Genomic DNA, 26,499 nt, shown 5'->3' with positions numbered 1-26,499 from the left:
AAATAATTTCAAATATCGCACTCGCTAATTGCATTATAGGTAGGTATTTTACGAAGAATACTGAATCGGATATAAATATGTTTGAAAACCCTTTTCCATATTTTTTTTAAAACGTGATTCAACTTTAATGCAGCGGACGGGAAAACAAAATGAGAACAATTGCAATTCCATATATTGTATGCGTTGTCATTCTATGGAAAGGAAAATTTAATCTATTTAAAATAATAGTATACGTGATAATTTTTTTATTTGTAGTCGTTGCTGATTAATAGACGTATGCAAATTTGAATGCAGGATATTTATAAAGCGCCTGGACAAATTTAAATGCTCATGAAATTGAGGGCACTCTAAACTACATAGAGGAAGTTTTACTACAAAAGAGCTCATATTTTTAGCATTCAACATTATCATTGAACAAACTGTTTTTCAACATATTGGAAACATTCCTTAGTTATTGCTAAGTGATTTATGGTTTACTTCTAAAATCCTGACCCTAAGCACGTTTAAAAAAAGTGATTTTGATGACCATGCAACTGCTTGACATAACCTCGTAAAAAATAGTCCAATGGTATTCACCTGTACTTACCTAGAAAGGCGTCATGCGCGAAGCATGCTATTGCATAAAAATTGTATAATACTGTATGCAGTTAACATTGTAGTATATTCTTGGCTATTGGTATTTAAAGATTCACGTGGACTTCTAGAACAAGTATATGACTTTTAAGATAGATTCAGGGTATAGGTACAAATAGGTTTTCTCACACAGTTAACAGCTAGTATGTAAAAAAAGAAGAGTGTTTCTTTCTGTAACTTTCTTCTAAGAGAATTAATAATTTAATCGTATCTTTAATTTAAATAATTCAATTCGACAAATTTAGTTATTTAATTTCGATGAAAAATCTGGTTATATTTAAGAAGGTAATACTACCGGGCATTTCCATGTTAATAAATAATATTTGCCTAGTTAAAAATTTAGACGTTATTAAAAATGGGACCTTTTCCTTTAAAGAAATTTTAACCCTTATAATTTTGATCTACCGTATTTACTCGTGTAATAGTTGCACTTTTGGGCCAATTTTTCATTGTGAAATACTAGGTGCGACTATTATTGGGGGGAGGAGTTACTACATAGTATTGTACGATTTTTTTCTGCTTCAAAATGGGGGTGCGACTATTACGCGAGTAAATACGGTATGTATGTTTTCGAGGCTTTGGAATTAAACGTGAAATCTCTGAATAAATTTAAATATTTAATACAGCATAATCCTATGTGTGTAATTTCATGAATAAATTTGCTTATTGATTGGCCATAAAAAGTTAGCTAATCAGAATATTCTCTATCTTTATCTGATATCTTACCTCATTTAGACAGGGTACTAATTAAGACAGGAAACATAACCATTAAAGTAGTAATAATAAAGAACAAATAACTTCCAGGTGTTGCCATTTGGGAAGTATTTAGCGTCGGGTCTTTGGGTAGCAAGCAGCGGGTTTGCATGAAGTAGCTTTTGGAATTAAATAGGTATCCAATTATGACTGTGAAAAAAAAAAAAAAAAAAAGCATTATTTTTTGTAAAATACCTCAAAGTTTATCCCAGCATAGCAGTGAAAGCGCTACAAGTGTACTTGCTGTTTCCAAGCGCTTATTTGTGCGAAAGAGCGTTTTGAGCAGTTGTAGCAATAGAAAACGAAGTATTAGAAGCAAACTAAGTATTGCTAGTGATTTACGTTGCACGCTTTCTTCTGTCCAACCAAGAACTAAATATCTTTTCAATAATATGCAAGCACATCCGTCTCATTGATTGATCTGCTTTTTTTTCTTATCATACCTATGTTAATATAGGTGTAAATCTAAAACAATATATTTCTATAACAAAACCTTTATGAATTATGTTTATTCTTACTACCCTTATAATTAGATAATATTATTATTATCATTAGGAAGGGGGCGGAGGGAAGTTTCATTTTTGGCAGTGTGGGGGGGGGGCTTTGGAAACTCATGGGCTAAACAATGGAAATACTGATATGTTTTAAACGTGATCTATTTCCATTGCCTTAGGCCTAAAATATGAATGTACAAATTTATTTTGTTACTTACAAAAGTCTTCTTTTTTAGGATGAACATACCATTCCACTCGCAGATCTCTATACAAGGCTAGGAACAAACCCTGAACGGGTATGTATACTATTTTATAGTTACTTTTGTAATACAATCAATCCCGATCGGTTATGACGATCATTTCAGACTTGCACCAATTTCAAAATTGGGCCTGAATGAGGAAAAATAATAAAAATTAGATATTTTATCCGAAACTGTTGCTGTAAACCGTAACGATAGTCAGTTAACTTTTCCAGGGAAATTAGAAAAAGTCCAGACCTTGAAAATTTCGTTGCTTCTCATTATAGCTCCAATTAGAAAGAACATATGAACATTAAAATTAAATTGACAGTGACTAGGAACGAAGCCATTTTGTCAGGAGTTGTTTTAAAGAAACTTTGGCCCCATTATCACTAAAATCTTAACAAAAAAGCTGCTGCGAAAAAGAATTATCGATTGTATCTTTACTAGGGCATCTAGGTCCTTAGGTTCCAAATCATCATCATCATCTGGGAATTCAGCTAATTCGGTATTTCTGTTTATAAAAATATGAGCTGTCAGCCCTCATTGCTAGATGAAGTTCAACAAGCTTATTTGTTATCGGATGTCGCTTCATGCACCATTATTTAGAAACATCTGTATCGCAGTCTTATATAAACGGCAAGGGATTAATTAACTATAGACAAATAATATTTTTATAATTTTAATCTAAAAATATTCTCTATTAATTTTAGTCGTAAAAATTATTTTATCATGTTGTAATTAAATACGGACAGTTTACTCCTATTCTACTTTCATTTCGAATGCTGAGTCAAAATGTTTTAACAGAAATTCAGTTTTATTAGGTATTAAAGCTTTTTCCTGCATGTCTGATTTACAGGTGCGTTCTTTCACATTTTTTATGCTTGCATCAGCTTGTGTGGAGATGACGTAGGTTGAAACCATTCTCTGTTGGATGCCCGCCAGCACGGCCCTCGTTCATTGCACTTGTTCTATGAAACTTTAAAATTTGTACTCTGCATTTTTACTGTTATTTAAACAATAATGATGTATTTGGTTAAAATATGGCTGAACTATGTATTCTAAATATAGGTGTAAATATAAAACCTAAACTTGCTATTCTCACGAATTTTTTTCAAGTTGTTCTCATCCTCTCCTTACGTTTTAAGACTTCAAATGCCTGAATCTAATCTTTTCATTTTTTGTAATCATTATATTTTTTGCAGTTTTTGCGGTCTACATTGTCATTTATCACCCACTCGGAATGGCGTGGTTTACACACACACACACAGATATATATATATATATATATATATATAATGATTTAATGCGTAGAAGGAAACACTGGAACTCACAACTTACGATATCTGTCATGTCATGATGATATCTGTCATACCGATGAAGATAAGTGTTGATTTTTCCCGTTAAATTCTATGTAATATATCTGACTTCGAACCTAAAATTTCTGAAGAACACAAAACCTTGTCTAAATCTTAAAGGTTTATTCAACTAGAACTTCAAAAATGATGAAAAACTTAACATCATAAACGAAAACGTAACATCTTAGGTAGAAACATTCAAAATTTCCAGGCAATGCTTTAAACTGTCAGCTATTCCGACACGGTGAAGAACACTCTCTTTAAAAGGACAAAATCCCTCGGCCCCTTTCGGCATATATCGCCATTTTAGTTTCGCTGGATTCAGACTTCAGCTCCTACGTGTTTTGGACTTAAACGGCCGGACTGGAACCGGAACAAGACGGGAATCGGAACAATCATCCCCTGGCTTCTCCTCCGGGCAGGTCTACTCTGGCTCGAACTGAAAATGAACTGCGCCGCTACCAAGGAAAGCACCTCCTTTTATTGACGGCGGTTGCCGTTACTACAGGCGATTATGCAAAATATTTAACAATAATAGTAGATTTTCATAAATCACTAATCTTTATTTTCACACATATCCAATTAATTTGGCAGACACTTATTCAATCATAATTAAATTCCTATGTACGTTGCTTTTTTTTTAAAAGCAAGTACATAGGCATTTGGGACGGGGAAGGAAAGCAGCATGGATGTTGGCATGGCAGAAGCTAAGGAAAGGAAAGAAGTGATGTAGTTTATTGTGCCAAGAATATTTAAAGTAAGTCTGATGTAATTTTAGAGACAAGATATGATTGATTAATTTGAAGTTGTTATATGGCATAAAATGATCTCGAATTTGGGAGAACAGATGAATTTAGGGGGAGAGTACCAAATCTAGAATCGTTAATTTTGAGGTAGCTAATTATTCTTGAAGCAGCTATCGTATTTTATTATATTGTTACGAATTTGGTATTTAAATAGCTAATGTTAGTAGAATTCTAATTAAAATTGTTTTAATTGCCCGTGCAATGCAGCACGTGGCAAATTTTAAGAGAAAGCTACGCCGGAAAGGTAAAAATACAAGAGCACTTGCATTTAATATTGAATAAAAGTTTATCTCTGAAATTGATATTTAATTTGAATAAATGTAATTTATTACTATGTTAGCTGTAACCGTAATTCTACTCTTTTTGTTTTTCAGAAATTGCTAGCACTGTCTCGCGCGGCCGATTTTAAAAAGCTATAAAAGCCGGAGAGAAACATCTCAGCTCAGTTGTTTACTAAGTTGTTATTGAATGTAGCGAATTCGCGGCGAGATCGGATTAGCTTTCTCTGCGCTTTGGATAGCGTTTTATTTAACGTTTTAGTAGTTTAAAATATAGCTGCTGATTATATTGCGTGCTTTTGTTATAAGAATATCTCTGAGGAAAAATTTCAGTATTTCGTTTTATTTCTTGAGATAAGAATAAATTTTATTAACTTTTTATCGACTTTTGCATTCAATCCATTACGAACCCGTACGCACGTAAAAATATGTTGATTGTGTACGCGAAGTAAGTACTGTAGTACAGATTAATCCGATTATTACACGAATTTCGCGTACCAGAGATTGAGAACCTGTGCCTTATTCCATAAAATCAGCTTAAAATTTTAAAACTTTCGACTAAAATAGATTGTAAACTAGAATGAAATAGTGCAAAGGCACTCCAATGGTGGGGTATATGACGAATTTGGCCTAGGGAAATAAGGATAGAAAATGCAAAACTGAAATGCAATAAAACTAGATATTAATGTAACAGCGATTAAGTGCAGTTTTGAAATTTTGTTTAGGTCGTAAAATCTTTTGGCACTGTTCAGATATGAGGAATCTCAATCGAATTGTATTAAGTATTTATTAAGTTATTATTTCACTAGCAAGTAAACCTCTTCAAATGCTTTAAAACGGTAATGCTTTTTTTTAACTTTTCTGCGACTTACCACAACTGAATCGAACCTGGGAAGAAAGCGATTTTAGCTTAATTAGTTTTAATCTCTTTCATATTTTTATCGAACGGTGCAATTCTGGATGCATCATTATTGGTCAGTGCGGGTACCGCAAACGTATAAGGTTAGACATTCCTGACTTAAAGTATCAGAATATTTGCTATAGTATTTGAAAAATTCTTTTTGTTAATTTACCTTATTATGCGTAAAACTGCAATGCTTGCTTGTGTATGAATGCATGTCCAATATTTGAGAGATATATCATGTCTTATTACGATCTCAGATAATCTATAGTTTGAGATCTTAGATTCCGAAGACTGTGTATTATTGAAATTCCTATTCATGAACGTGATTTAGAGGATTCTTATGTATAATTTTTAAGTAATGTTTAGTTTCATTGCTGTAAAATTGAATTTTAGAGGAAGAATATTTCAATTCTGCAGAACTGTAATTTATTCTCCATAGGCTGTTTGATTACATTTTATAGATTATAACTCTTATTTACCGGACTCAATATATTTTCTTCGTATTTTCGGAAATGGAAATATGCGTCATTGAAATCTATAGTACTTCACATGCGAAACGAATGGAAAACTATGTCGAAAGTTTACTGGAAGAGAACAAACGTAAATTTGAAGCGTGCGGAGTTTTTTTTTCTCCCACGACGAGGGTACTGTCTACCTTCTACAATTTAGGGTATAATTTGCAAATGGTTGCAGTGCTTTCTAGCGGTTGTAGCTGAGATAATTAAGTACAGGGGGGGGGGGAATTCCTTCTTCACACCGATACCGAAAGATTAATGGTAAAGGATTTTAAGAAAGAAAACAAAATCAGATCAGGGAAAGTAAAGAAATTTTAACATAAAAACGCGTAATATTTAGCATTTTATTGAGGATTTTGTAGTGGCGAAAGTGTCGTGTTAATCAGGAAACGAAAGCTTAATACTATAAGCTAGCCTTTTCAGCCATCAAGAACTGAACCGACTCGAGTTCGGTTTCTAGCAAACAATATTTTCTGGTTTTAGCCATTTAGGCACCGATGAGCCATGTTGTTTTCATGTAAATATTGTTTAGCTATTTCAGATGTTATCCCTCTGTATATTTCAGGAGAAAAAAAAAATTAAGTCGAAAGATAGCACTTTTCTTGCGTTTTCTGATTGTCACTAATGCTATCGCGTATCGCTATCAATAGAACAAGTTTGCTTAAGCGCAAATGCGCTAAGTAGTTCTTCAAATAGCGTGTCATCTCTTGCACGTCATTTTGTATACTTTGGCTTGGAAAATAAATGACGTTCCCGAAACGTCATTTGACGCTCACAGGTTAACAATGAGCTGATTAAATAAGTGCGCCCTTTCGAAAAACCTTTACCATCTAGAATTTGTTTTCAGCACGTAAACTTTTAGTTTCGCTTTTCTATGACTTATTCTAAATATCTAAATTTTCCAATACCAATTTTGATGTAATTTTTATTTTAACTGAACTTATCTTATGCTAATATCATCATTCTTTTCTGTGTCTCTTTTATTTTCACCGTTAAATTTTGTTTTATTGGAATTAATTTTGCGCTTATTAATGGCCAAGTAGCTAAATGGCACGAAATTCTTTTCACCTTCGGTAGAACAGCTGCTGGTCCACTGGGTTAGATGCTTGTTAGCCCTTGGATCCCGTCGATGGGATGGAGAAAAAAAAAAAAAAAAAAAAAAAAAAACTTGAGCTTAATGTAATGTCCTCTAGGATACAGGGTGTTTCATAGATCATGGGACAAACTTGGAGGGGTGGTGAAGCGTACTAAAACATGCATTTTTTTATAGGAATGTAAGATCTAAAGTGACGGGTTAAGGCAAGAACGCAAAAAAACGACACGATAGGAAAATGCGTTTATTTACAAAATCAACGCAAAGTGCTTCTTTGTAGCAATATAGTATTCACAATAAATGTTCGAAATTGCCACCACCAGCTGTAATACATGCTTGGTAACGTCGCAGAAGGGATTGACGAACATTTTGAAAAACGGCAGGCATTTCGCGCACGCTTGCAGCCGCAATGTGGATAGTCGTGCAACGAGGTCCTCCGGTGAGTCAACGGGAGTCTCGTAAATGATGCTCTTCAGAGGGCCCCATAAAAAAACTGGCGAACGGGGTGACCATCGAACGGGTCCACCACAGCCAATCCATCGGCCTGGAAATGTCCCATACAAGTAATTGCGGATCCGCACATGGTTATGGACTGGTGCACCATCATGTTGGAACGACAGCCGGGTATATCCTGCAGCAATTCCGGTAGCAACTCTTGTAGAAAAATATGATAACATAAGCCATTTGTACGTGCAGGTAAGAGGTATGGGCCTATGAGGTAGTCGTTAACAATACCCGCCCACACATTCACGGAGTAGCAAGTTTGGAGTGCATGTGGATTATGAGTTGCCCACACGTGCATGTTGTGGCTATTGAAGATGCCGTCCTGTGAGAAAGTTGCCTCGTCCGTGAATAGCACATCCGATGGGAAATCCGCCTGCACCGCACACTACCTACAAGAACCAATGACAGAAATGAACTCGAAGAGGGTAATGTGTCTCTTGCAAGGCTTGGACTCTCTGCAAATGGTATGGGTGCAAACCATTTTCATGCAATACTCTCCAAATGGTGGGATGACTCAGCTGCAGACGACGTGCAAAATCTCTTGTACTTGTCTAAGGTGATTCATGCACAATGTTCAAGACAGATTCTTCAATGCGAGGTTGTCTTGCACTTCTTCTTCCACTCCTAGTGTCAGAGCTTTACATGCATAGCCCTGTGTGGGGCTATGCATGTAAAACCAGCATTAAAAATTTGCAAGTTGCACAAAATATTGTACTTCAGCAAGCGGTGAATGGCCGGTGGTTCATTAGGTACTCGGAGATTCACCGTGAGCTCGAAATCCCTGAGATACAGCTTTATATTGCTGAACTTGGTGAGAAATTCTTTGCAAATATTCCTGATGTTAGAAACAGAACAATTCCATTTCTGAATTATGACAATGATAGCCACTCAAACAGAAAACAATCCCTTACGGTCTTAAGGCATCTCACTGCCAAATTTACTGTACCTTGTCACTATTCTTTATCTAATTACTGTTATCCCACTCTGTGGTCCCTTCACATTATTGTTTTTCCTTATGCTGTAAATAACTGTATATATCTTATCATTGTATTATATTTATGTATCTACTGTTAGTATGATTAATTGTATCAGAGTGTTCTGCGTAAAGGCATAGCTTTATACCATCGATAATGCCATATAATTTGTTATGCACGCACTTACTGTTCAACTTCGGCCTGCAGAGCAGATGGTGTTTCTTTCGGACTCCTTATTTGTACCCCGCATCAAAGACTTTACTATCCTGTGAACTGTTCCTTCTAATTCTTTGACACTATTAGGACTTATCATGTGTTCCAAAATCGGCAAATGACTACACCGGGCTAGCGATAACACACGGGAACCCTTTTGCGAACGACTCGAGTTTGCCTGAGCCGAGGTGGCTTCAAATGACCCGTTTTCACAAAAAGACCGATGCAACCTCTCGAACATCGTGTGCTTCGGCATACGCCTTCCTGGTACAACCGTAGCGCTGCTCTGCCGTTTCCATTAGCAGCACCATACATGAAATGCATGTCAGATTTTTCCCTGTGTGTAAATACACCCATCACGCTCGACATCAGAGTTGCGAATGATCTTCTGATGCATCGGATCGTGATTTGTCCGATTCACTACCGCCCTCTACCGCTGCATTGCCAGCCAATCACAGCTGTAGTTCCTATTACTGTTAGTGTTCCCTTTTTTGAACATTTATTGTGAATACTGTATTGCTGCAAAGAAGGACTTTGCGTTGATTTTGTACATAAACACATTTTCCTCTCGTGTCGTTTTTTTTTGCGTTCCTGCCTTAACCCGTCACTTAAGACCCTACATTTCTATACAAAAAATGCATGTTTTAGTACGCTACCCCACCCCTCCAAGTTTGTCCCATGATCTATGAAACACCCTGTATAAAGGGAGGAATATTTGAAGGATCGGAACAAGGAGGGAAAGCAAGTTTTAAAGATTTTTCTCGTATGTAATTTAACAGCGGGCAAGTTACCCGAAGAGTGCCCGTAGAAAGACATTTTTTCTCTTAGGCAGGTAACCCTGGTGTTCTTATACATAATTAAAATAATTTGGTCCATTTGATCTCAGTCTCAAAACTGTCGAATGTCTCTTAAGTTCATCATTCATCGAAAAGTGAATTTAAAGGATTTTGCAAATATACTCATAGCGTTCTTTCAGAAACTTCTTTCTTTTTAGAACCTTTAGTTCTCACTTTTCGGACTTTTATGAAGGGAAAACAAGATCATGAAAATTTTAGGTTTACATCTTAGGCAGTAAACCAGGATCCTATCTAAGGTGTCTAAAATTTATAATTAGTATCAATGAGCAAATTTCTGGATCTTAATGATTATTACGTGAAATGCAAGAATTTATAAAAGGAGGAATTTAAGAATTTAAATATTTTTAAGAATTCCTTCTCAAATAAATATATGAACCCTAATCAAAAGTACTCTAAAGCTTTTCTTTAGTTCCTATTATGTTTGCATTGACTACATTCAGCTAAAATGTATGTTGTACTTCTATTTTTATTTGTAATTATCAGAAGGTTTTATTTAAATACTCCTCTACAATTAAATCACTTTACGATGACCTCCCACAGACTGGATAATTTTGCTCTTCTATAGAGAGACTCAACAGGGTTCCTTGTAATTGAAGTTTTGAGCTCTAATTTTAGCTTGTAGTTTAGTTTTAGAACTATGAGCTCTAATTGTATATTTTCACTTTAGCAAAAAAGTATTTTGACCTCATATTAAGTTTAACAGTGGAATTTAGAATAAGGCAAAAAATGCAACCTATATTGACGTAGCTGAATAAAAACTTTATCGGCTTCAAGAACAACCTGTCATACGGATCTCTTTTTCAAAGGGAATACCGTTTGCTAAGGTAAGAACTACTAATAACCTAAATTCCTGGGAAATCGATCGGCAGAATAAAGAGAAAGAGAAAAAACGTAACGCCATTTATGGAATAAAAGAGTAATGAAACAGGAAAAGAGCTAAAATATTAGAATTTTTGAAAGAAATGGTTTGCGATAAACGTCATTATCTCTAAACAGTTTTATGCTGGCATGTTTCTCTTCCAATTAGTAGAATTTAGTTTTGTCATTAGCCGTAGTTCCGTTCTTTAACCTCTTTAGGACCAAACCTTTTTTAATAATCTGCCAAAAATTTGCTGTTTTTTTTTATTGTCGATTCGGGAAAAAAGAAAAGGGGAAAGAAAAGAAAAAAAAAGGAAGAAACAATGTGTCTAATTATAATTTTTCCCAGTAAGGACCAAATTTGGCAAAAAAAATATTTAACCAAAATCTCAAAAAATCGATAACTCAAACTAGTTGAGTAGGGCAACTCGTTAAGTTAGGTTAAGCAAAACTGTTAAGGTGGGTATGGCAAATATAGCGCATAAAACAGTTTGCTTATTATATTTTATTTAACATTCGTAAACAATTTATATGGTGGTGGTGGTTGATATACGCAAAAACAGGGTACGGCACATAAGGGAACATAGCAGTGCTTGCTAAACTATTCACTTTCAATAACATCTAAAATTTCATCATCCTACAGAATATTCATGTTCAATTTTGTCATCCGACATTTTGTTTTGGTTTGGTTTATTAGATTACGGCAAAGCACTCGAGGGCTATCTGCCTTAAGGAAGGGATGCCTTCGTGGAGGATTTTGTAAGGGGAATTGGCTCGTATACACGTTACACATGGGGAAAACCACGATAACCACCCATGCAGAGAGCCCGTTCGCGGGATTCGAACCGCAGACCGAACTACCAGTGTTCAGCGACGTTACCGCTCGGCCGCTGGTGGGCCCATCCGAAATTTTGAACGTATAAAATAACATTGTGTAAAGAAATGCGCGCAAAAACTCATAACCTAACCAATATTCGTAGTTTAGTGGTACCCATCACTTACCTAATGTCTGTTGCAAATTTGAAATATTTCGAGGATTGTGAGGGAAAATGATTGTTTCTGTAGGACGCCGACTCGCTTCAAGGTTTTCCTTTCAACTGTCCTACAATAGCAGGTATACGGGCTAGGGCGGGCTGAACTCTCTTACCCAACGTAACCCACGATTAGAAATTACCGTAACTTTATTTTCTGACTTTTGGCAGCTTTTGGGGATTTGGCCCCACTTTGGACGTAGCGAAGCACGAGACATTATTCTAGTCTAAAATATTCTGTCGTGCGCTAGAAAATCCCGCGAATTATTTTCGAGTATACTCGGTTACCCGTAATAATTGCACGTCTCTGCTCGAACATAAACGGGTTCTACAAGATTGATGTGGTTAAGACAGCCCCAATTATTTCGGGATAATAGAAATTGCACATATTGCGTATAAGGAATTAACTCGGGTTATGCCCTTAAGTAGTTAATATTTCTGCTAGTGTAGTGAATCCTATGGCGACTTATCTCCTTTCGACGATGCTTATGAAAGTGACCATTATTTCTAAGAAGAACAAACAAACATCGATATTGAACATCACAAATCTGTACGGTGAGGACTTTCACATTACACAGCAGCCACGGGTTGTCGTCTTAAAAAGGTTACATCACATTTAGACTGTTGCTATTTTTTAATATTTTAACTGTGGACTGTTATTTTATCCAGTAAGCTGAATAATATTTCGTACAATGTGATGTTAAAATTTAATTAAAAAGATTCTAAAATATCAGTTTTTGCACTCTCTAAACGATAAAATTTGCTGCTTTAGTATGTTACCAGTCGCAGTATATGCAGCTTGAAAAGCCAAATCGTCTTTTTTTTATATTACTCTTTTACACAGTGTAATGTAACTCTCAAGTCTTTATTGATCAACTATAACTAGGGAATAACTTTATCGTGGCATAAATTTCCGCGATTATTTTAACTAATTTTAAAAGGATTTTCTGTTTTGTGAATTTCGAATAAATCTGGTAATTTTAGATTTTTGCAATTGTTTTAATTCCTGTTATAGCTGTTAGATTATTTTTTTTTTATTTAAATAATTTCTACGCTAGTTTCCTTTGGAATTTCTGTAAATATTTGTTGGAAAATAACCTTATTCCAGAATTCCCAGAAGAACAGGAGATTGAACTTTGAACTTCCAAGTTTGCTAGACTTCTGGAATATGAGAAAGTGAACTTCTCAGGGGTACATAAAGTGGTCCCAAATGAAAGATTGCTGACAAAAGATTTCGAAGACGAATGATCCTTTTTCTTTTAAACGAGTGAATGAAGGAAATCTTTGCATGTATTGGGATGGGGCATTTGAAATCGGTAATAGGTGACTGACATCTTTCCTCATAAAAATAGTTTAATAAATTTAAATAATATTCTGGATAAAGTAATCACTATTGGCATTCAAGCGTTTCTACCTATCTTGTGCGAAATATGCGAATCCTGTGCTTAAAAGAATTGTTATAGCTGTGACCTCAGGAATTTCTCTTCTGCCTGACACACGTCTTTGATTGAGACCGCTGACCGAAAAGAAAGCTGTCTAAATAGTAGCGAAAAAGTATGATCTTTTGGAGATATATTTAGTAAATCTGATGGGTGAGGAAGAGCTTTGTAATACAACTCGTGTAATTTAATACTTACGTAATTTTAGCTGTGTTATGTGACACGTGGGTGCGAATGTTGTCATAAAAATAAGAGCACAGAAAGTCTATTCATGAGTGCGAAGTGCATCAGGTGAAGTTGTTGAATAATTATCCGATATCGTGTTTTATCTTCTCTGACGAATACGTGGTAAATGATGCCGGTTATAGCTGTGTATAGCATGCAAAAGCATCCTTAGGGGAGGGAGACTGCTTGTACCTTTCCATGATTATCATACTATACCAACTTCGACTAATAATTCGATGCGTAATCCCCTCTCTGTTGTTTATGAATATGAGGGAAGTTGTCACCTCTCTCCGACATGTTTTATTCAAATGAGTAAAATCAGGAGACATCCACGCGCTCAACTTCTTCATGTAGCCTGTTGCAACTAAATGCCGAAGACAGTTGAATAACAGATATTATTTAATTATCTCATCTAACATTCTGGCACTTTGTCGGAGCTCAGCTTTTCCATCTGCCTTGGAAGACCGACATGTCATCTTCATAGAACTTCATAAACCAATAATTAATGGTGCGTTCACTAGATTTATGTGGCCCAAACGCGTATTAATATTATATGCTGCAGAATCTATAGAATAATCCAATTTAAACTTAAGTTAAATCACCAATTAAAATCACCATCAATCGTGCAGAGTCTATAGTTTACTATGACTTCTTGTTGCATAACTTTCTGTTCACAGTCAAAAGATCAGCAGACCTTATTATTTACATACAGCTACTGAGCATACGATGTCATCTATGTGACGTAAGCGTTTACTTCATACTTGCTTCAGTGTTTGTTTGAAACGTTACTTGAAATCGTCCATTTGGAGTTTGTACTTACACAATACGATGTATTATACAACACACCGTCCAGATTAAGTGATAATCTTCTAAAATGTAATGCTAAATCCGTTTTCAGAAACTGATAGGTTTACAAATGTAAATGTTAGTTAAAAAATGTCAAAATGTGTGTCGGGCATAATTTTTATTTAATTACATGCTATTCATTTACTATAGTTTCGTTTTTAGTACACCTCTTTGTCCCAAACTATAATGTATATTTTAGACCTTAAAATTGCTAGAATAAATCCCATTCCTTTAAAGTTTCGCTAATTTTGCCGATTTATTTCGCTATCGGCCCCCTTTACTGTTTGTTGATAAAATTAGTGCTTTAGCTATGACTAGAAGCATGCACTATAAATTTTTACGAAAGTCTGCTAAAACTTTTGTAAGACTTTGTATTGGTTTCACTTACATGCATTTCCATTTCCTTTTAACAAATTGTTTTCAACATTCGTATGCGAATGACGAAGGGTGTACTCCAACTGCGCGAATGAAATTCCCCCCGGGTACTGCTGTAATCCAACTGCGCGAATCAAAATTTCTTCCCCCTGTTGCCTACAGGGTTGCAATTTAACTTTTCGAAGCCAATTAGCCAAGAGAAAAATAAAAATAAAGAAACAGAATTACATATCACAAGAACAATTAAAAAATATCTAACAAGCAGGCTAATTACTTGGATAACAGTAATAAATGCGAGAGCTGACAAAGAAAATAAAAGGTATTGGTAAACATACATATTAGCAGCCGCCCAGATGGTATAGTGGTTAGGGGAGCTTGATTGCTATACCAAAGGGCCCGAGTTCGAATCCCGGAGAAGTCATTGGATGTAAAATTGTCTATCCCTTCATAGGAGGTAACGGTGGCCGCCTATTAGGTGCCTCAATAATAAAATGGTCACCGCTTCTGGCCTTAGTAGTGGCCAATGCCGTTATAGGCAAGTGCCCGCCATTTGTTAATATATATATATATATATATTAGCATTGCAAGCATCTTTCATTTATTACAACAATATCATAAATTAAGTAATTATAAAGCAATAATTATACTTTTTATAAATTACATCAATAATAGTCAAGATGTCTGAACTAGACTGCAAAATCTACATACATGAAAACTTGAATACAGTGCAACAATATGTGAAAAAGGAATGGATTAAAAGGGAGTTCGAATTTTTTTTTGTTAGTTATGAAAATTCTACAGATGCTCATAATTATCAATTTATTAATTAAATGAGTATTCGAAATTAAATGTATGCCAAAGTACATCAGGCAGAGTAACTGGAGAACAGAATAAATATTTAAACGTTTCTAGTATTAAAATATGGAATTTGTAAGAAAGTTAAGTAACCTTAAAATAACTTCAATGACTAAAAATGGAAAGCTTAATACAGCATGTATTGCAATAATATTAGTGTGAATTTAGAACCACTTAAGAAATCCAATTTTTTTATTTAATAAAGAGAATTTTTTAAATTAAATTAGAACTGTTTACCTAAAATGGTAAATCTGAAAGTTAAAACCATATTGCTATCTAAGAACATTTTTTAATATTTATATAGACAAGAAAACACTTATTTAAGTTGCGGTGCGAATCCGATATTTGATAGATTGATTATGTATCCGTTTTATGTATGTCATTAATCTATTAATTTTATTATTCAAAACTATATATCATCACCTAAAATCTACAACTTGGAAAGTTTTTACAGAGAATAAAAATATCTGACTCATTTTTCTTTTAAGCATCATAAAACATTTTTACTTCAGCACACTCCAGACTTTAAATTAGTATTTGTTTTGTATGCACAATTTTTACGATATTAATTAACGAAAATAGAGGCTTGCAGTCTCAATAAAATGTCCCATTAATAGCGATAAATGACTTTTTGTAGCACCCATCTTCTTGGGAATTCAAGTTCTTAGAAAGAGAGGACAGGAAAACGTCACGCCTTCATGGATTAGATAAGATGGGGGAGGGATCTTCGATCAAATTTCACGCAGTTCGTACCCTACCATGACGAATCCGTGTTTATGAAATTGCAGTACCTGTGAGACGCACACTGTGTTAAGTGAAAATAGGTCTTATAATAAGCATTTTCAGTCGCTACACATCAAAACAACGTATGCGAGCTCCTTGCTTCTGAAAATGGTTGCTATTCCAGTTTGAAATGAATCCCCAACGCAATTCGAATCCCAACTTTCCGCAAAGAAGAAAATTTAACATGCGGAAGTTTCATGAAAGATTTATTTCATCCCAGCTGCCTTACTTTGAAACTTGCTAGCTTTACTTCTGAGGAAAGAACTGTCAAATTGGGTAGGAAAAAAAGAAATCTACGAGCAGCTTCTTTCTTATTATTTAAGGCTGTGTTTAAGATAAGGAATCATACGACTGTTTTGGTATATCAGTGGCAGAGAATTTGCTTCTGAAGTACAGTAGTTTTCGGAGTTTTTAAATGTTTAGTTTAATATCGCTATTTCTTTAGTTTTATGGCTAATTTTGTAACAAAATAACGTCAGGCAACCTTCTAAAGTAGCTAAGCTTTTAGCAAGCATATTAGTAATGTCAATACGTAATTCAAAATACACGTATTTCCTCCCAATGTTTTACTAATTTTATCGTACGAAAATCAAGAGGAGAAAATCATGTGAATAATTTAAGTTTCGAAGGATGCAGCTACAGCTAGAGTAAAACAAATGAAGTATTCATAAATAATGTATAGAGAACTATCTCAGTATTGTTTCTATAAAAGAAACCTACATTCCTTACACAGTAATAAATATTACACTATCTAATAAGGTATCTTCTTTCTACTTTTTCTGTATCTTATATCTATCCCCACTTTTATTATAATCCACTGCTTATATTCAAGCTTCAAACCAATTAATGCTCCTGGAATTATGCGACGATTCATAAAGTCTTGCATCGCCCACCCGTTGTCGTCATCTTCATCACCATTCAGTCTGTCTTCGTACAATGATCATCAGAATCATGAAGATCATTAGATGTTTCTGTTTTCTTGAAGCCGTTCACTATTATTGCTTCATCAGAGGACATGCACTCAAATTTCGCAAGCAAATCAATTGGTAATACAAAACCAATCACAATGTGGACGAATTCGTTTTAAAATATGGGGGCACTTGCTTTCTGTGAACGTCTTAAGAAAAGAAAAATTACATGAATACTTGAAAAATTTTCAGGTGCTTGTACCAAAAAGGCTAAGGAGAAAAATACTCGAATAAATATGGTAATTTATTTTTATGCATATTTTTAAGAGCGTCAGTGAATAATTTAAAGTAAATATTTTGCTTATTTGAGTGGTTGGTTCTCAACCTGTGACAAATGCATCGTGTATCCTTTCGAGATACTTCGTAAGAGCTCAGAAGTATCTCGTATCAAAGTTACTAAATTGAAATATTGCTACGGATTAATTTCTGAGATTAAATTTTCATCTGAATTTGCTGTAGTAAATAAATGTAGTAGCAAATTGGTTGTTGAATATAATTTATGACTCTACTCTAACAAGACAACTCCAATCACTGATGAACTGTGCAAGTGCAAACAAACGCTATGGTCGCATTAATTATCAACAGAATATTTATATTATTATAACGGGTGGATTTGTTGAATATTTAATTATTTTTGTATTTAATATATGTAATTTATGAATGCTAAATTTAATGTGTGTGTACACATACATGTTTAATTTCATTTCCTTTGTCGTTTCCTTCTCAAAGGGGTACGTGAAGCGTGAGTATTCAAAAAAAAAAACCACTTTCTTAATTGTAATATGTTGTATGCACAAGTAGGCATTTATGATTTATTGTTATATTAGTGAATAACAAATTGGCACATAAATTTATTAAATTGAAAAACAATATGATAATGAAGTTTGGATTTACAGTAGCTTAGCTAGAGGGAGATAGAGAAGCTGATTCGCCCACGCAGCCATTTTGGGGAGCGGAGGGCATTATGTTACGTATAAGGGTTAGTTAATATGGATCGTTGAGGCAGGTGAGGAAAAACAAGATTCCGAATTGCCATATGGGAATAAATTGAGAACGAAAATAAATTTTGCTATAGATGAGGCATTCAGAGAAATCACCGCGAAATTTCTACCTGCTAATATATATTTTTATCTCGTGAAAACGTTCGACTGAAAACTACGGATATCAATTCATTTTTTATCCCGGTGGCATTCACCATGAAGAATTCTTCATTAAGAGAGAAGTATTTGGGAGTTTTATTTATGTCATTGCTAAGGAAAAGAGAGCAGAAACGTGGATGAGCCTTTTGAATTTTTGCAGTTTGTTCTAAAATACAAATTTCCGAATTGTTTATCAAGTATTTAATAACTATAATATTTATTTTGTATAGAAGAAATCTTTCTATCTATAACGGTGTACATTATATACATTATACTTTCTATATTGTATTATCTACGTAGCAGCAGCTGGAGAAATCAATAACCGATAGTTTTGCGGAAAATTTTTTCCCAGTTTATTTAGTTTTAATTTCAGTATTAATTTAATTTCATAGTATTTAGTATTTCATATTATTAGTCTGTTTACATTTTATTTAATGTTTATATATTATTTTAATGTTATTTATATCTATGAGTTTTTTGTTTATATTACCTAACAGCCTTTCACGAGGCTGTGGAACTTCTAATTTTAAAAAATTAAGTCCTGTTATACCTGTTTGTTTCATTTTTGTAAATTTCAAAACTTTGAAAACTTATGAAGTACCAAGTACTTTTAAATTAGGAAACATCATTACGGTAAAAGGGCGAGTTCCAGTATTCATATTTAGTAAAATGAACTGAAAACATAAAAAGTGTTTTAACTTACGCGTGGTAGAGGAACACACTGATGTGAACATCAAAATTTTGCAAAATTTGACCTTTAAATTTGCAACGATTTTATAGAGAAACTCAGTGCATCACGAAAAAGATTGATTCCTCGAAGAGCAAACTTGGCAGTACCCTTCAAAATAGTTATATGTTATAGTTAGACTCTAAATAGTATATTTGTTCTCGTGTGTATAAATTTCTTAATATTAAATACATCAGAACTATTAAGAGCTTTAAACATTATTGATAAATTTTATTCTTTTCTATAAAATAAAATATTTGTCTTATCTAAAATGTCTGAAAGAATGTGCAGTTATGTTCTTCGGATCCTTTACGATGTTAAAATATTACTCATGAGCTCATTAGATAAACGACATCCATGAAATCTTGCACGTATACTGTATTATGCAAATCAAATTATCAGTCGTTGCTGAGATTTCCTTCTCTCATAACTCATTCATTTAAAGTAAGGATGGGAACAAAGCTTTTAATTATATTGAAATATAATCCTTGTAATCAAATAATAATTTTCTAGAATTATTAATGTATTTTTTTCCGTTCTAATGAAGGTATGTTGTAAAAGGAAGTTCTTTATGTGACTTTTGAAACATAGGCTTCTCGTTTTTCCTTTTGTTACTTGCGACAGACGCTGGAATCAGGAAGTAAAGCTGAATAACTTAACGTGAATTTTTATGCAATAAAACTTTCTCATACTTTCACTTGAAATAATATCTCAATTTAGACAAAACAAAGTGGGTTTACAAAATCACATAAATCTTCTGTTGGCTTTTGTGTATTTTTTGCCCTTCACGGTTACATTCCTTCTGTAATAGGTAAATCTGAGATACTTTCCCATTATGAATTAAACGTAACCGTTTTCCGAAGTAGTGTCTGTCGTTCATTCGTTTGAGTTGTACGGATAAGTCTTTCATTTCTCGCCAAACGAGCGATAAGTTAATGTATTATAGATTAAGGGTGGCCGAATTTGTATACATATTAGCGACCCCTTTTTTTAATGATGTATTGCGATCTACCTACTAATCCTTAACAGTTAAAGCATGCCAGCTCGTGTCTTATGTACTTATAAATGACAAGGAAGAAACGGCGATTAAACCAACGTGGTATTTTGTTAACGATATTTATTATTTGAAATGAAAACAGCAAAAAATTATAAATTAAATTTTATTTTATTATCTTTTATCATTAATGAGAAGTCTGCGCCTATATATCTTCAACCAATCTGTCATAATGTGATGTGCAAGCAGAAAAGATAATGAATCGTCAGTATGGAAATCAGTAAATGGGGAACGATGTCTAGCCTTCGTGAATTTTAAAGATCTAAGGCTCTAAGAATAAGATATACTTACTTATCACATAGGTTATAGATCCAAAACAAGAGTTGATATATTCGCTAGGTTTGGTGACATTGGAATATTTTTCTCAAATGACATATTGCCAATGTCTCTAACTTGTAACGCTAGATCAGTTTGCGCGTCAGTGAGTTTTTAACGTGTCTTTTTCAGTATCAAATGTGTCAAAACATTTTCAGCGATACCTTTAATATTTAAATTCTTTTTGAAAGAAAAGACAGATACTGCAAAAGATATTTTTCAAAATCATGAAATCCGACTTCATAATGTTCATTCACCTTTTCTGCAATATATTTTTCAATGTTATAATTACATTGAGGATAAGTAAGTGATCAGACGTATTTGCAAAGTGATTCAAATTGTTTTGTTGAATATCTTATTAGCAGAATAAATTATGTTTATTATGCGTTTATGCTACTGATCATTTCAATTACTGTCTTGTTTTCTCCATGCAATTTTAAATTTAAATCACTTGATTTCGATGAAAAATCTTTACGAAACGTTTAATCACTGCGCCAAGTTTTATTATTTAAATTTGTATATTCTCAATTTCGCTCTTCGAGAAAGATATTTTATCTCTGGTAATAAATCACGAAATCACTACAGAAATTTACTTTTACGTGGCCACCTTACATCGGTTCATCATGTTGCAAATGGAAGAGATGCCGTTTGAGAGATTTCCTCGAATGAAATTAAAAACTTTGAACGTTTTGTCTCTATTTCTTTCGTATTTAATCTTTTACTTGCTAACACTTACTGGTGAATTATACAGTGGCTAACTCAACTTTGGAAATTTGTCATCATTTTGGTATTAGAGTTATAAAACCCACTTATGCGGCCTGTCATTGCTCCTGCTGCTGTCTGTTGATATTGAAATTAATTTAAAAAATAGTAGCTTCAAATTAGTAAGAAAGTTTTAAGAAAGTTAAATCTATCGAGACAGGGCAGACAATATGCGCAAAAAATAATTACTTCTTAGATGTGTAAATTTCAATTCTTTTTATGTCCACAGATGATAATTTATGCCAATAGTTTCAGTTTATCTACCGTTGTATGTATTTTGAAAGAAACAAACGTGGAGCTGACGCGAGAACGTTATAGCGCTATGATTCTCTAAGATTTATAAATTAAATCAAGAGGAATAGCTTCAACGCCTACGTTTAACAGATAGAAGTGTGTAATAGAAGTAATCTTTATCTTGTGCCGCTGTATTCAAGTAGCCTACAGAATTTCGTAGAGGTCGAAATTCTCTCCTGGATGAAGAATAAATATGAAGTCTTTCAGTTGTAATATCAGAAAATGTATCGGCCATAGGAAAAATGTTAATCTATGATAATCTGTTCCTACCAAAAAACTTAACCTTGGATCCGTAGCTATACATAAAATTATTCATGAAGAAATGCATATGAAAAAATTAGTTTGACGTTAGTTCCCACTTAAATTAACAGAAATCAAAAACCAGAGTGACTCCACTAATAAAAAAAAGAACCAAATTCAGTGACCCGTTTTGAATAATTTCATTTAACAAAAAAGTAGTATAAGAATCGTTCATCTCTACAACACAGTACTAATAGCTTCGAATTGAATTAACACTTTTTAAGTATTTTTATTGACTTAAAATACTCGTATATGTATTTTTAATTATAAAAATTCGAATAAAAATATATATATTATGAAATGAAACAAAAGAACAAAAATACACTTTTTGAATAAAGTATTGCTGAACTCTTACAAGGGGGAGGGGAAGTTTGTGTTTATAACAGAGGAATAGCTCTGCCTAAAGACACAGATTCATGTTCTAGGAATTTCATTTTTCTTTTTTCATTTCTTTACTTGAAATTTTAATTTCAATTTGTTTCCTGTACATTGGCGTCTCCATCCTTTTGAAAGCATTGCCTTTGGCTTATCCTTTGGTTTTTGCTGTAGGTCGTCTATCCTTTGACATTAGTGCATCTGCGCTTGTCCACCCACGCCAATTACGATTTGTATAAGATTAAATGAATCGCACTTTTCAAGGTTTGACTGCTCTTACTATCTGGGGTACGTCCTATGGTTTACTTTCTTCAATCTCCTTTAGTTTGTAGAAATCATAATTTTCAAATTTTATTTTTGCATTTTATTGTCTGAAATGACTTTTTTAAATTCAAAGCTCTCCGATCGGGTAGATCGTATACACATGTCCAAGAATATTTTTACTGATACTTTTCAATAATTACATGTACGAACATCTTAAGATTGGTCCAAACAATTAAGGATGTTTATTAGAAGAGAAAAAGTTCAAGCATAAAAAAATAACAGTGGCATTTGAGAATTATGATCAAGAAAATACCTTACGTGATAACGCATTTTTTGAAACTTTGGACTTTTCGGGATTTGAAGGGTTAAGAAGAAAGTTTCGTGTAACCTACTTTAAAACTTCAATTGAGAGACTGATAAGTGAGCCACTTGTAGAATTTTCACTCCTCCTCAAAGACCGATACATTTATTGCTTTGCAGGAATCTACGTTATCCCTTTTAACAAAATCATTAACAGATTTTGGATGTAATAATAAAGGAAATTTGAACACTGATTGTCTTTCACTATTTTTCTTTAAGTACATTTTGAATTAAAATATCCATTCATTTAATATGTTGTATAAATAAAATTTATGTATTGTCATATAAAATATAATTAATTTTTCAGCAATTACAATCATTTTTCTGTAATTCTGTAAAAGTCATGTCTATATTCTGTACATGTTAAGTCATTCATTCTTTTCTTCTAATTTGGACCGTGAAAAAATAACATCACGTAAAATTTGTGGATATTAGAACATGTATGATTATATATGGATATTAGACATATATATATGGATATTAGATATGAAAAAGGTATTTATAATCGAACGTAGCAAAGTACTAAATAATGGGATTAATAAATTTTGGGTGACCCGTCGTAATAGTGTGCATAAGCGAAATATAAACTCGAAAATAATATTAGGAAATAATATTAGAATTTCGAAAATAATATTAGGAATTCATCAGATTATGTAATAAATGTGATTGATAAATATATCTTCAACTTCGTTTGAAGTGATACAATATTGGAAATATATGAGTGATGTTTTAACACTTTGAGCTCGGCGCCGGTGAACTTGCTGTGTGTGGCCTGCGTTGGTCCCTGGGGACAAGCACTGGAATTTTCGTTTGGCCGACGTTAGTCCCTGGGTACCGGCACTAGAATTTTCGTTTGGCTGGCATCGTTCCGCAGGACCGACAGTATTAACATTAGCGACCACGAGCTTTGTCACGCACAGACAGGGCTTGTATGTCTGTAGCCGACAAAGCTCACCAACAGATAAGCTCTACTCAGTGCATGTGTTGCTAGAGCATTTCTCCATGCCTTCATCAGCGTTACAGGTTCATTTCAACAATTCATCTGATACAGTGTGTTTGTACATTTTGGATTTTATTCACCATTCGCCTGGCGCATAACAACCTTCAAAGTTTTGTGCCATTAAAAGTCAACCGACCAACCAACTTACTCAGAGCATGAAGTCGCGGATCACCATGCAACATTGCACCTCTTGATCGCTCGCCCCGGCTGAACGGGAAGGACCGCAAATTCGGCGCCGGGCTCAACGTGTTAACAAAGCGAATAAAAAGAAGCAATTTTTATATCACTTCATTCATCTTAATCCTTTAAATCGCCTATTACGTCAATACTCTTTCCCCTTCCATTGGTGGCCAAGTGGTTAAAACTAGAAAGTTGGTAATTCATTACCAGTTCGATTTTCAGCACTTGTCGAATACGCTGGTTTCATATACAATAGTTTTCATGATATTCTTCATGTGTAAAGTAATTAGGAATGGCTGGCTTAAGAAATTACTTTAGAAAGACATCCCGTCAAACAGCTACCGATCATATGCTTTTCAGTAATTTAAGTAACTAACCAATGTCGTAATGTGTCTTAATTTATTTTAAATATTTATTTTCTGAAAGATGCGTGATAGAAATTTAATTCCTTTCTTTTTCACCCTTATTTGATCGTTTACTTTTAATTTTGGTACGTTTAATACTACTGATGTTCCATAATTTAACTTCTGACGTCTTAAGAAACTATTTGGGAAATTTTATTGCAGTTTTATACGGAAAATTAAAAACTTTTTAATTTAATAACTCCAAACAATTATTCGAACTTTTTGATTATAAAATACGGCCTGTCGTTTATATAAAAGTGCTTCTATTTTGGTAGGCCTTTTTAACTACTCTCCTGATTCTTTTCTTTCCCATTTCAGGGTCTGACGTCGAATAAAGCCCGTGAGGTGTTTGCTCGGGATGGTCCAAATGCTTTAACGCCTCCCAAGAAGACACCTGAATGGGTGAAGTTCTGCAAGAACCTCTTCGGGGGTTTCGCCCTTCTTCTGTGGATCGGCGCCGTCCTTTGCTTCATCGCTTACTCCATCCAAGCATCCACCTTCGAGGAAGCTCCCGACGACAATGTAAGATATCCAATAAAACAAATGCTAAGTAATTTTGACAAAGGAATTGATTTTCAATGTAGAATTAATATTTTGATTACTTGCTATTGAAATTTTCTTTTTTTAAATTCTTTTTTATTGGAAGAAATAAGTATACCACATTCTTTAGAATTTATAGTAATTTCGGAGACTAAACCTACTTAGTCACAGACCAGACCAGACTAAGAGAAGCTGTTTGCCTGTTTACTGATTTTTAAAAGCGAGAAAAATTATTTTTCAGTTGAGAATTACAACTGAAAAACATAAAATAAGTACTCTAAATAAATATATAAATACTGATAATATAAATTAAGTACATAAAATAGGTATACAAATAAAAAATACACTGTATATTTATGTTGTGTGTTATTTTCTCTTTTGTAATAGTCGTCTTATGTATTACAGTTCTTTTGATCTTACTACTGTTTATTAATGTATAGGATATAATTATTAAATCGAACAATTATAAAACTTGTATAGTTTGGCCCCAGTATATATTATATACTCAGTATGGAACGAATTAGCAGTTTAGGATCTTTGTGCATAGTTATGAACCATTTCTTCTGTTATGTCTTTCTGTAAAAATCTTCATTCTGCAAGATAATTTATATGTATATTTGCGTGAATTTTAGTGAGTGATATCAAATTAAGGAAATGTATTTTTAAAAATGCAGTTTGATACTTATATTTAAAAAGCACTTTTTCAAACGCATAAGATTCATATAAACCATCTTAAAAGAGAATGAATGTACTAAATTTCCCTTGAGGTGATCATAAAAACAAGAATTGTCTATTGAAATTGCCAAATATATTCTTCTGATAATCAAAATTTTGTATTGAATGCAGAAAAACATTTTTATAGTTAAGAAAAATTGAATTTTTATTATGTTTTCTTTTATAGCTGTATTTAGGTATCGTATTATCTGTTGTGGTCATAGTTACGGGTGTTTTTTCTTATTATCAAGAAGCTAAAAGTTCTAAAATCATGGAGTCTTTCAAAAATATGGTTCCTCAGGTAAGATTTATGTTATTGCATTTATATTTTCACATACTTTATATAGTGTTGTGTGCATTATTGATTGATTGTTAATAAAGGTTATTTAAAAAGTAACTGAAAATTTGACTTTTCCTTCCATTTTTTGTGTTATAATTCATTAAATTTAACATAAGCATTAATTATATTTTCAGTCATTTCCTTTATGCTAAAGAAATGTATATAAACCGCGTAATTTCAAGTAAAAAATGAAATTCGTATACTCTGACTACAGGAATAAAAATGATCATTCAAGGGAATAAGGTCTTGAAAATGCATCATATTCATAAGAAAACAGTTAATATCTAAAATAAAGTACATTGGAATATTCTAACAATGCAATATTGGAGGAAAAGTTCATGAATATCACAACTTAGAAGCATAGCAATTTATCAAATAGAACGGTAATCTCAGAAATCAAACTGAAAAATTTTTATCAACAAAATAAAAAATACTTTTTTAACAAAATTTGGAACTTTTCTTACTGTATATTTATCAAAGCATACATAAACAGTAATAATAACCAAAAGGAAAAAATTCAAATTTATATTTATTTTCTATCTGAAATCTAAATTTTGGTACCTGCAAGACAGTTTTGTTGCTACACTTTGTAATTTAAGCATACATTTAAGCATTAAAGCTAAATATTAATATTTAAATAGCTAAATATTAATATAGCATTTATTTCAAATAATTTTAATACGTTTAATTAATCATTAAATAGCTTATAAATCTTTGCAACATGCAAGAA

General features: G+C 33.3%; 1 protein-coding gene across 2 annotated transcripts in view; it reads left to right on the top strand.

Moving 5' to 3' along the window:
- The window catches only part of LOC118185457 (sodium/potassium-transporting ATPase subunit alpha-like), a 364,057-nt gene that overhangs the window by 197,318 nt on the left and 140,240 nt on the right, over positions 1–26,499 (top strand). For both annotated transcript variants that reach the window (XM_085825310.1, XM_085825309.1), the window contains exons 3-5: positions 2,117–2,176; positions 24,494–24,697; positions 25,617–25,730. In XM_085825310.1, the coding sequence (XP_085681436.1) occupies positions 2,117–2,176; positions 24,494–24,697; positions 25,617–25,730 (378 nt within the window). The remainder of the gene's footprint in view (positions 1–2,116; positions 2,177–24,493; positions 24,698–25,616; positions 25,731–26,499) is intronic.

This window comes from Stegodyphus dumicola, chromosome 10 (assembly GCF_044657685.1).
Source record: "Stegodyphus dumicola isolate Sdum_Otavi_A_Nest chromosome 10, ASM4465768v1".
Taxonomy (NCBI): Eukaryota; Metazoa; Arthropoda; class Arachnida; order Araneae; family Eresidae; genus Stegodyphus; species Stegodyphus dumicola.
Note: the sequence above shows the minus strand (reverse complement) of the source record. Positions and strands in the feature narration are given on the sequence as shown.